This window comes from Arachis hypogaea, chromosome 2, assembly GCF_003086295.3.
Source record: "Arachis hypogaea cultivar Tifrunner chromosome 2, arahy.Tifrunner.gnm2.J5K5, whole genome shotgun sequence".
Taxonomy (NCBI): Eukaryota; Viridiplantae; Streptophyta; class Magnoliopsida; order Fabales; family Fabaceae; genus Arachis; species Arachis hypogaea.
In genome coordinates, this window is record NC_092037.1 from 61,137,160 (window position 1) to 61,150,411 (window position 13,252).

At 30.8% G+C, this 13,252-nt stretch overlaps 1 protein-coding gene across 1 annotated transcript; it reads right to left on the reverse strand.

Annotated features, from left to right (window-relative positions):
* Window positions 1-8,577: 8,577 nt before the first annotated feature.
* LOC112725993 (uncharacterized) lies at window positions 8,578-9,438 on the reverse strand. Its single transcript, XM_025775481.1, has one exon. It carries the CDS (start codon window positions 9,436-9,438, stop codon window positions 8,578-8,580), a length of 861 nt encoding a protein of 286 aa, XP_025631266.1.
* Between the last annotated feature and the right edge of the window lie 3,814 nt (window positions 9,439-13,252).

Here is a 13,252-nt window from a genome sequence, read left to right on the forward strand (position 1 = left end):
AACGTACATCACCATCAAGGAGAAAGAAAAAGACCATCAAAAGAGCTGCAACCCAAAGCCAAAGAAGAAATCCTACCCTTTCTTCTTTCTGATTCCCTTGGAGTTTTTCTCAAGTAAGAGTCAGTAACTATGTGCCTTATTGTTCTTTCTAATTTAGAGACTCTACCCTTGTTAAACTTCAATTTCTTTGAATGAGGACCAACCCAATGAAATTCATCCCATCACAAGAGTAAGACTCCTTCTCTTGCTCTATATGGAGCTCGGCCAATTAGCCCTATGAACTGACAAAATTCTCTAATTCTATTTGTTAGGGTTTTTTGAATTAAGGTAGCTAAGGACAGACCCTGGTTTGTGATTTTTCAAAAAAAAAAAGATAAGGATTAAAATTGCATATTAGGCTATGGGTGACTATTTAGATGTAATTTTTGGTGAATTGATTATTATAAACTCTTGGAGCTGTGTTATTCATTCTAGAAACTTTGGTTAGTCAAAAAAAGGTAGGATTATGTTTTAGAGAAATTTTAGGCTTAAATATAAGATTTGATATGTGAGGTTGTTGGTATTATATTGTGCGGAATTTCTGCAATTTCTACATAATTGGCAGCAGAATGAACAAATTTCTGGGAGCAGTTCAGACCAAAATTTTAAATGAAATTATTTTTCTGTAAAACTTCAGTGTCTCTTGAATGTGCCATAAAAATTTCAAGAAATTTGGCCAAGTGTTTTAAAATATATGAATTTTTGAAAACAGTAGCTGCTACAAAATTTTTCTGGTTTTCTGTTCTGCAATGTCAATTTCAAACCACTGGAACTTTTGTTTTACTTAAAATTTTATGTTTCTACCAAAGAGGTTTTGAAGATTTGGATCTTCACTTTAATTAAGAATAAATTTCATGTTCATATCTATTTTGTAGACTTAAATAAGTCAGTTGGAAGCTGGGTTGCTTGCTGAAAATTCTGAACTGATTTATGAAAATAGGGCATTACTTCCAATTAAGAATTAATTAATTAAATAAAGTGGTATGAACCTAAAACTTATTTTTTCTGAAACTTAGGGAAGTTGGGTGTAATCTAGTCAAAATTTAGAAGCAATGGATTAGAATTGAAATTATTATATATTTTATAAAAACACTGCTTCTTGCTGTTTTTTTTTTTAATCTTTACAAGTGCAGCAGCAGAATTTTAAAATCTTGTATAAAATTCAATTCTAATCCAAATGAAGTAAAATATAATTCAAAGTAAAGATTAGGATCTCTATAGTGACTTTAATAAGAGAGATAGTCCGTGCGTAAGCTTTCACAACATAAAAACCACATAACAAGACAACAAGGTGCTGTTCCAACAAACCTAGAATAATAGTCTCGGTTTTTCCTCAATAGCTAGAGATAGAATCCCCAGAAAAATATGATTCTTAGTTCTTTAGAAACTTGAGTTCAATACAAACATGTGGACATAAAGTATGTGCGAATCTGAGTCCGTTTGTTATATTAATTATCAAATAGAAAATTGATTGCCAAAAAGGTATTAGGCTAAACAAGTATGGAAAATGAATAAGAAAGTAAGTTGTCCCTAGAAAGATTTAAAGTTAAACGGTGATGCAGAGGTACGCCTAGTTTCATGGATGTGGAGGTACATTTAGCTACTTGGTGATGCGGAAGTGTGCTTAGCTATAAGGTGATACAGAGGCACAATGGAAAGGAAAGAAAGTGAGAAATAAAGGATGGAAAATGTACTTTAAAGGGAAAGAAAAGGAATGAGAAACTAAGAAAGAAAGGATAATTGATATTGTATGTTTGAATGAGCCTTTGTGCCGAGTGCTAATGCGGAAGTGCCCGCCTAACTGATAGCCTAAGATTTCAAATGCAAGAATGTCTGCCTAACTGATAGCATATTGTATGTTTAAATGGGCCTTTGTGCCAAACTGCTAATGCGAAAGTGCCCGCCTAACGGATAGCCTAAGGTTGCTAATGCGAGAATGTTTGCCTAACTGATAGCACTGTTTCTTATTGTGATGCACATTAAAATGTTATTATAATATGGCCTAACTGACACGGGTAACCGTGATGCCAAGGTGTCTAACTGACACAGTAAAGGAACCATATTTGGGGTTCACTCCGAGTAATGTTGGGTTGCGGGTAGACAACCGACGCTTGAGCTCATGGCCTGCACTAGAAATAGGCATGCATCATAAATTGTTTGCGCATTTGATTGTGATTGCTTACTGTTCATTCTTTCTGCTATGTGCTATCTGCTTCTTGTTAATTTTCTATTCTCTGACTCCTGTTTGTATTTAAAGTTGTATAATCACAAGTTCCCCAAAGCTTGGATTAAGATAATAAAACTAGGAACAATAGTCATAGAGAATAGCGTAAGGAGCGGCATTATCCCAACGGAAGATGCCAAGATAGAGTTATGTCAGAACCGCGATACGGAAGTAGCCGAGGGACTTAGTAAGTGAGTTATTACGATAGAGCTAGAACGCTAGGTTTCACGAGAGAGACGTGTTTTCACGGTGTCACCTTACTGGGAACCATATAGGTTCCCACCCCTTCCTTTTCCTTTCCCCCCTAGATGGAGGATCTCGACTTGTCTACCACCACTGGAGTTCTATTTAGAGAGGTACCAGAGAATATTGTGTTTTTAGACCCTACAAAAGGTGCTTGAGACTAGTTCTGAGATGATGTTCTGCAGACCTGCGCCTCAGCAGTGGTATGATATAGGATAGACGGTCTTTGTTTCCTTAGAATATTCTTTTCCTCACTTTTATAACTTTTCGAGGGGTAGAGTTTGTTATTTTCTTCTATTAGCCTGGATACCAGCCTAGGAGATTTCTATATGAACCGGGTATCTGGGAAGTTGTCAGTTATATGTTTGTCTATATATATAAGTATCAAAGCATGTTAAGTTTGTATGAACTAACTTGAGGTGTATATATGTATGAAGGTTTTCTACAATCTTGCTGCTATTTGACTTTGCTGTTAGATTGGTAGTTGATTTTATGATGTCCATCTCTAATGATGTTTTTGGTTAGTGCTAACGAGTTTACTAAGGAAAGCATATGATAAAAATAAGCTAAAATACACAATTCAGTTAGTACAAAAGGCTCATATATAGCAAATATTATCGACTCTAGAGTTTTATAGGGCTACTGGGAAGTAACACCTGATGACTGGCAGTGATTCAGACCTGTCAAAAATTGGGTTGTTACATCAGTGCTACTTTTCGATTACCAGAGGCTCGGTGCAGCTTTCAGCAATGGTGAACCACTCTAGTTCTGGCAGTCTTCTTTCCCTCAAGTTCAGTTTTCTCCTCCCTCTCAACTCATCTTCACGGCGAGCACGATGGCAATAGTAGCGATGGCGCAGTAGCTCTGTGACGGTGACACGAATGGCTGTGGGGCCAGGGGAGACACTTTTCCTCTGTCACGTTTCCCCTCCCTGTGAGAGCTCCTCGTTTGTCTCTCTTCTCTACTGCAATGGTGACAACAAGGCTTCCCTCTGGTGGTGGCTCGAACGACAGCAGTGACAAGGCGTGGCGGCGCAGAACAATGCCACCTTCCTCCTCCTGGATTGTGTCTCTTTCTTTCTCCTAATTGTGTTAAATACTTCAGTTAAGTCAGACAAGAGGTTGACGTCTTCTTTGGTTTTAACAAGCATGTTATCCACAAATACTTCCATTAATTTTCCAAGGTTAGGTGAGAACACCTTGTTCATTAATCGTTGATATATGGCTCTAGCATTTTTCAATCCAAAAGGCATTACTACATAATAATAGTTAGCTTTTGGAGTCATTAAAGAGGTATTCTCTTGGTCCAGCTTGTACATTTGGTTGTAATCTGAGTCTGCATCCATAAAGGATAGGTACATATACACTACAAGAAAAAGCAATATTTGTAACAAAAAAATTGTTACAAAAAATTGAAATTTTGAAACAAAAGGATTTTGTAACAAAAAAGGGGTCGTTGCAGTATGTTCCGTTACAAAAAGTTTTTGTAACAAAACATGAAACTGTTACAATTCAAAGTGATATTTTGTAACAAATTTTTCTGATACAAAAAATCAGAAGTCGTTACAAAAGTGGTAACAAATTTTTATCTTCAAGGTATTTTTGTAACAATTTTAAATTTGTTACAAAATTTTTGTTACAAATATTCCATTTTCTTGTAGTGCTATATCCTGAAGTTGAGTCTACCAAGGCATCAATACTGGAAAAGGGTATGGATCTTTGGGAAAGACTTTATTGAGGTAGGTATAATCAACATACATTCTCTATTTTCTGTTATGTTTCTTCACCAAGACTGTATTAGCTAGCCACAAAGGATACTTTGCCTCCTTTATGAATCCAGCTTCTAATAAGGCTTGTACTTGTTCTTCTACAACTTGTGCTCTTTTGGGCTCGAGTTTCCGTTACTTTTGTTGGACAAGTCATGAGCCCAGGCAAACAGCAAGCTTTTGACACAAAAGGTCAGAGTTTATCCCGGGCATATTCGAGGTTTTCCAGGTGAAGAGGTCGGAGTTTTGTTGTAAGAGCTTAATGTGGTTTTCTTTTAACTCTTTCTCGATGTTGGCTCCTATACTTGTTGTTTTTTCTGCCCTGTCTCTGATTTGTACCTCTTCAATTTTTTCACTAGGTTGTGGTCGTAGCTCTTCTCGTGCTTGGACACCGCCGAGCTCAATTGTGTTGACTTCGTTATCCTTTATGCTTCCCTGTAGATTTAGGCTCTCATTATAGCATTTTTGTGCCAACCTCTGGTCTCCTCTTATGGTGGTAATTTTCTCTAATGAGAAGTAAAAATAACTGTAGCTAGTCGGTTCAAAGTTGTCTGACCTATCACTACATTGTAGATTGATGCTACGTCGACCACAATGTTATCTATGCTCAAAGTTCTAGACTTCAACCCCTTACCAAAAGTGGTATGTAAGGAGATGAAGCCAAGGGGTTAGATGGGTGTCTCTCCTAACTTGAAAAGACTGTCGAGATAGGCTCTTAGCTCTTTCTCTTATAATCCGAGCTTGTCTAGAGCAGGCTTGAATAAGACATCAGCCGAGCTCTCTTGATCTACCAAAGTTTGGTGGAGATTTGCATTGGCAAGTATCATTGTAATCACAACAGGATTATCATGTCTCAGGGTTACTCCTGGAGCCTCTTCTTTGGTAAATGAGATTGTGGGTAAATCGGAAACTTCCATTTCTTCACCGACTTAGTAAACTTCTTTTAGATATCTTTTACGAGAAAATTTGGTTATCTCTCCTCTTGCAAATCATCCAACTATTATGTGAATGTGCCTATCAGTGGTTTGTGGTGGTCGATTTTGTCGACCCCTATCTTTATCACTTCTCTTCCTTTATTCCAGATCGTCCGACCTTTCGGTGAGGTAGCTTTCTAACTGACTTTCTCTAGCCAATTTCTCTATCATATTTTTCAGATCATAGAAATCATTGGTGAAATGCTCATATAATTTATGATACTCGTAATATTCCGCCCGACTTCCGACTTTCTTGTGCTTATAACAGGACGAGGAGGTAGAAATTTTTCAATGTGGCAAATTTTCTTGTAGATGTCGACATGAGAAACTCAGAGTGGATGTAGTTATGATATTTTCAAGACTTCTCTGAGTTGTATTCCTCTTTTTTTTCTTCCTTATCTTCGTCCTGAGCTTAATAGGGAGGATTTTGCCTTGGAACTGCCTTTCTAAGTCTGGAGTTCTCCTCCATGTTAATGTACTTCTCCATCCGTTCTTGTACTTTATACAAAGAGGTTGGATGTCGCTTGGATATATATAGATTGAGAAAACGACCATTCTCTAAGGCCGTTAACCAACCCCATTATTACTGCTTTTGTGGATAAATTTTGGATCTCCAAACAGGCTTTGTTAAATCTCTCCATGTAAACTCGAAGAGTTTCTCCGACTTCTTGCTTGACCCCCAGTAGACTGAGAGCATTTTGACTTTATCTTTATAGATCAAAAAGTGGGTGAGAAACTTTCTTGCTAGGTCGTCAAAACAAGTAACCGACCTAGGTGATAGACTATCAAAATACTTCATCACCGCTTTGGTTAACATCGTCAGGAAAATTGTGTAGCGAGTTATATCGGACGCATCAGTCAGGTACATCTGACTTTTAAAATTACTGAGGTAGTATCTTGGGTTGGTCGTTCCGTCATATAGATCTATATCGGAACTTTTGAAGTTCCTAGGAACCCTAGGTTGCATGATCTCTTAAATGAACGGATCTTCTCCTCCAAGAGGGTTTTCCTCCCAATCTGCCTGATTACTCTGACTTCGAAGGTCAACCTCTAGTTTCGAGAACTTTTCTTCCAAATATCATCATCGTCGTACCTCTTTTCGCAAATCTCTTTTCACTTCTCTTTGTCACTAAATTTCTTGTTCAAGTTGCTCTAATTGGTCATCGTGCTCGTGTACAAGTTCCATGATCTTTGTTGGATGAGGGGCTCTTCTTTCTCAGGTATGGATGAACTTCTGAATGGATTTGTTATGGTGGAGGATTTCCTGATGTACCCTCTCCATCGGGACCGCTCGCTTTTTTATGTTGTGGAGGTATCATGAGTGTTCGGTCATCATTTTGAGGTTCTGGTTTTAATTCAGATGCCGTGCGGCTGTCTTTGAATTAATTATCTGCTATGATTGGGTGTAGACTTCTAAGTCCCTAGCAATGGCGTCAATATTCCGAGGATTACCTGAAACTGGGTTATTTTTAGGCCTGAACATGAGGTCCAGACTTCTTTTGAGGCAGAATCCGACTTCTACTGGCGTCGAGGTGCCGTCATCCGAGTTCTTCGTGAGGAGGTGGGGGTGGTACATGCAAGGGACTCCAAGGCTTAATTTAGCAAGGGTTTAAGGTAGGTTTTTAGTAGATTGGATTCTGAATATAGCTGAGGATGTTAGTATATTTATAGTAGAAAAGATAACTAATTTTTAGAGTAGTTCAACCTTTAATGGTGGGTATTTGTTTCTTTTTTTCTAGAAAAGTTGTTGAGATCTCCCTTATAGTTAAGTAGGAGAAATCTTAAAAGTTAATTACTTATTCACCTAGGTAGAGTTGAACCGTCGTCGTCACGCCCGACCTATATGAGATTGAATAGGTGTAGTAGTTGAATCTTTTGAATAAATTTTTATTTATTTTGGGCTTGATTATATCTTTGGGCCAAAATATAAACAATAATAATATTATTCAAAGTTATTAATATTAGTCATTTAAATGCTCTATCTAAAATCTATATGAATTGAAATATTATAAATGTTTTAGTACACATAATTCTCTGTATATAGTTTTTATGAATATTTAGTAATAAGATAAGAAAATAAAAATGAAATATAAAAATTTCCTATAAATAAAAAATAATTATTAAAATAAAATGTAACAAATTCGTTATCAATGTCAAAAAAATATGTGTATATATTATTAAGACTGAGTACCGGATTAACATAAAAAATAATGTATCCAATTATTTATATAATTACTTATATAAAGGTATTTTGGAACAATCAGACAAAAAGTCAATAAATTTTAATTTGCTAAAAGTTTTACTTTTTCAAGAAATAGTTTATTAAAATTAATTGTTAAAAGATAATTTTTTAAAGATTATAGTATCTATATTTAGTAAATAACACTAAAATTTTTTTTTCATAAACACAAATAAGAACAATTATGTTTGATGAATAATAGTTCTTAAAATTAAAAAAGACTATATATATATATATATATATATATATATATATATATATATATATATATATATATATATATATATATATATATATATATGAGTAAGGTTAGATATTTATTAATGTACTAAATTATATTAAATTTTTTTAAATTTGATAAATATAACTTAATTTTAATTTTTTTAAATACTTTCAAAAACACCTTTAGTTAAAGAATGCAAATATAAGTATGTGATTTTTTTTATTTATTAAACACCTCTTAAAAAAATTTTATAAAACCAACCCTAAATATGGTGAAACATAATGTGATAGGAGACTAAATAGTGTGATAATAGTCTCTTCGAAGAATTATAATTTTTTTTTATAATAGTCTCAGTTTTTTCTGTAGAAAGGTGAAGTATGAATTTTTGGTTTAGTATTTATTATTAAAAGTCTATAAACTTTTTGAAAGCTGAAAGTTTAACTATGTTGGTATCTCAAGAGTGAACATTTAGTTAATATTTCCTTTGAGTATTATTTTTGCAATCTTTTAGGTTTGATTTTTCTGTTCCTGTAAGGTTTTTTGTGTTTGACTTTGATTTAAGATTCTTTGTGTTAGACTTTGATTTGATTTTTTTTTATTGATTATTTATCCTTCATAGCAATGCTGAAAGAAATTTTAATTAATTAAAGATCAATTTTTGTATGTTTCTTTCCTTTTTAGATCGAGGTTGTAACTCAATAATTAAAAAAAACAACAAAACTTATATGTGAAAAAAAATAACCAAATAATAAGATAATTGGATAACGCACCTTGCTATTTCCTGTATCAAACAACACTTTGGGTCTAAAATAAAACTAATATTTTTAAAAGAATTTAAATATAATTATTTTAAAGGTCAACCTTTAGTCCTTAAAGCTTAAGCGACAAATCAAGGCTTGGAGACATAGTAGTGGAAGGTTCATCTGGCTTTGGATTCTGATCATGAGTATCATCAATCCTTATTGTTGGGTTGTTATTGATGGCTGCATTAGAAGTAGAAGCAACATCTGTAGAAGAAACTCCGAATAGGGGAATAGTTCTACTACCGCCGTTATCATCTTCTCTAAACAAATTCAAATTTGAAGAACCTCCCCCATTTAGTTGCAATCCCTCAAGCATCCCTGACCGTGACCAATTATGGTTATTATGATCGAACCTAAGGTGAGACCAAGGATAAGAATTAGGTTTGTGAATCATGGAGTCGATCCTTACCCCAAGTGCCCTATTATATAAAGGGTGAGAGGTCAGGCTAGGGTAAGTAGAATAATAAGGAAAGTGAGGGTGACCAAAGCCAGTTGCGTCGATTGCTTGGCGACGTTTCGCTATGGCGCGCTCCTGTTTGTGTGCATTTTGGTGCCCTCCTAGGGCTTGCGAAGACGAGAAATTTCTGTTGCAGAAGTTACAAGAGAAGGTTCTAGACTCTGAAGTAGTCTTCTCCTCGGTGTTTTTATTCTTTCCTTCATCAATGTTGTTAGCCAAAGAAGGCGAGGATTCTTTCGTCACCCTCTTTCCCGGGTTGAAAAAATCGAGCTCCTGCACTTTCGAAGAACAACGAAGCGATGAATCATCATTCGAGAGCTTTACAAATGCCAACATCGTTCTCGAATTGGAGGCTTGATCCACCAGTTCGGTTGCCAAATCATTGTCCCTCGAATTGTTGGTGTTATTACCACTCCCTTCAGAGATGCTAGAGGATCTAGAAGGACATGCATCCGAATTTTGTGCTGCCATGGCTCAATACAGTTAGAAGAGATATTTGGATTTTGAAATTTGAATTTAAATCAAGTGGTTTTCGGATACTGATGAGAACGTTATTTATACAATGAAACCTGTATAGGGTTAGTTGATTAGAGTTTATAATTGTACTCAACATTACAAGGTTTTATCTCGATTTAATAAATATATTGAGATCTTTACAATTATTATTATTACCAAGGGTTCTACTTTTCCAATCAATATCTTTGTATTAATTCAGGAAATCTTCGAAATTAAATTTGATTGATTGATTATATGATTCGGAAGCGTTGTGTACATAGTTGCCAGTAATGTTTATTTATTTTTTGTAGGATTTAAATGTAAAGTTCATCAGTGTATGCTACTTTAACTCGAAGCTTTTAGTGCAAGTTGATAAAACTTGGTCATTTTAAGAGTAAAGTACCAATTCGATTTCTGTCTATTTTCTAAAATGACAAGACGATCCTTAATCAAAAATCTTTTTTATTACGGTCTTTGATCTTGTACTTCGTCTGTCAACCCGGTCCTTTTGTCAGTTTTACGGCAAAAACTCGTCGGAAATTGCTGACATGTCAGGTGCAAAAATAGACAGAGACCTAGTTGTCTCTAAATTTAAATTGGTTAGGAATTTATTTGTTCTTATTATTCTTTAAGCAATATTTTTTAATTATTTTTTTATTCATTGTATTAATATTCTTTTTTAATAAATAAATATAAACTAATTAATAAATTATTTAAATTTTTTTTAATAAATAAATACAAACTAATTAATAAATTATTCAAATTTAAAAGTATCATGTATTATAAAACCAAATAAATAATTTTTAATATATAAATAATAAACATTAAAATTCAGTTAATACATTAATAATAATAATTCTATGATATACTATTAGTATTATGATCTAGTTAATTTTTACAATAAAGTGAAAACATAGAACACAATATTTGATATATAGTAAACTTTTTTTAACTAATAACAAATTCAATTTTTTATCTCTTTAAACTAAATTAATAATTCTATTAAGTGAAAACTAATGAACACAATATTTGATATATAGTAAACCTTTTTTGACTAATAACAAATTTAATTTTTTATCTCTTTAAACTAAATTAATAATTCTATTTGATATCTTTTCACTAAAATACACTATAAGTAGGCTACTAATACTAAATGAAATAAAACATAAAATAATTATTTGTGCGGGTATTCTCTGACTAATGAAGAATTAGTTTTTTTTGAAAGAAAAACTAAATCCCTGATAATTGTACGCATATATTTGATTTGTATTTACATATGCGTATGAGATTTGAAAGCATCAACACTTAAAAAGGAAAATAATTATCTAGCCGTATTTATTATGTACAAGGAATAATGGCTAACTAAAGTGTAACACTGTAACTTACTATGGGGTATGTACAGCTCCCTAGAAGAAAGATTTCGAAAAGAATTTTTTATGTCCTTTTTTATTACACTAATACTAGCAAATATACCTTGTATTATTTACACGTATTGAAATAAGAAGATTTAGAAATTTCAAAATTTTTTCAAATCTCGTTTAATCTAATTTATTAATAATGATCATTTTCTTCTTTTTTATGAACAAGTAGATGATAATATTTGATGTATCGTTGAAAATTACGAAATACGGATATTTTGTTAAATTTTAGATACGACACTCATGAATACTTAATCGATAAGTGTATTTATTGCGTTTAATTATATTTTAATAAAAAATAAAAAAATTTAAATATGTTTAAGACACATCTAAATACTATTACGTATTAATATTATGTCTAATTTTATTTTTAATATATATTTTTTAAATAAATTTAAAAATAATATATATTATTATTTATTAAAATAAAAAATATTTTAAATATTTTATATAATTAAAATAAAATATTAAAAATTAATTTATATTTTAATATAATAATATAAAAATATTATTATAATTTATTAAAAAATATTTTATTTTATATATATATATATATATATCTTATAATAAAATTTTAAAATTCGGATATTAACATATTTCATATCATATTATATTCTGTGTTTGTGTTCGAATTTGTATAAGTTTCCATGCATTATAAGTTTAAATTAAAGTCATTTGCTTTTTATGTCTTGTATATACTTTACACTTGGCCACAGTTAAACAAAGTCATCATAAGTCAAAACTTTCTACCATTAAATATGAAATATCGAAATCACCCATCCCACTTCACGATAAATATGCACAAATTTTGTATGAATACTAAAAATAGTCATCACAATAATTTTGTACTTTTATTTATGTTTTGTCGAATAAATGTAAATCTAGTTTATTTATATTATTTATGAGGTTTCATTATAAATATAAATTAAGCTTGATTATATTATTCATATAAGTTTGATTATGGATGTGAATCTAGTTGATTATTTTATATACAAAGTTTGATTATAAATATGATATAAAATTATCTTAATAATTAATTTTTTATGCACACATGAATTGGGTAATTGATAAAAATTACTCTATACTTAAAATAAGTGTCATTTTTATCTTTAAATAATTACTTAAATCAATATATCATATTTTTTAAATTAAACATTTTAATTCATCAAATTTTAAAATATTCAAAACAATTATCAATGTTTAATTTTATTGGACAATATAGTCTTTTTTGCATTAGTTACTAATAGTAAATACTGCTGACATGAAATTTTAACTCGCACATGTAGCCGTTAAGTATCTACGTATGCGATCTGGACAAATCAATTTCTAAAATAAAGTACAAAACAATCCCTAAAGAATTAAAAAAATTCTCAAAACAGTTCTTGAAAATTTTAAAATTTTTTAAATAGTCCTTTTGAAGTATATATATAAAATTATTTCAAAATTAATAAATTTTAATTTTTAAAAAATTTTTGGTCTATTTATCTTAAAATTAATTATTTTAATTATTGTTTTGTATATAAATAATCTAATTTGAGATAAATAAATAAAAAATTTTAGATATTAAAATTTATTAATTAAAAAATAATTATACATAAATGCACATAAATTTGTTAACATTTTTGCTGTTCTTGTTAGCAAGGACGGATCTAAAAATTTAGTAGAGAAGAAACTACAAATTAAAATAACATTGTATAATCAAATGTAATATTATATATTTAATAATATATATAATCATGATTAATATTTTTTAATTAAAAAATACTAATAATTGCTTGTTATATAAAAAAGTTATCTTAATTCTTATAAAAAAAATTTGATTTTGAATTCGATAAAATATAAAAATATTTTTTTTAATTGATTTATATTGTTGAATATTATTGAGACAATAAATTATATTTTTATACTTTATATTATAAAAATGCTATAAAATAATATAAATAGGTTGTTCTAATAATTTTAGAAAATGCTATAAAATAATATAAATAGGTTATTCTAATAATTTGATAATGTGCATTTAAAATATATTTGTGAATAAAATATATATAAAAATATAATCGTTTTAAACTTTTAATGAATTTAAATCTATTATAATTTTAATATCATTAAAAAAATAAATTTTAAAATAATTTATTTTTGAGATAAAGATGACGACATATAACGGCTAATTTAAAATATTATTGAATTGCGGTTAACCAATCGGTACATGAACTTATGATCTATATAAAATAGATATGCATTCATCATATGTATTTGTATAGATTGCCTAAATGTACTTTATATCATTGTGACTTTCTTGCTAATTAATTTATGTGTGATTTGTTTGTATATTTGGATTGAGTGAATTGCTTGTGTTTGTTGCTTTAAGAATA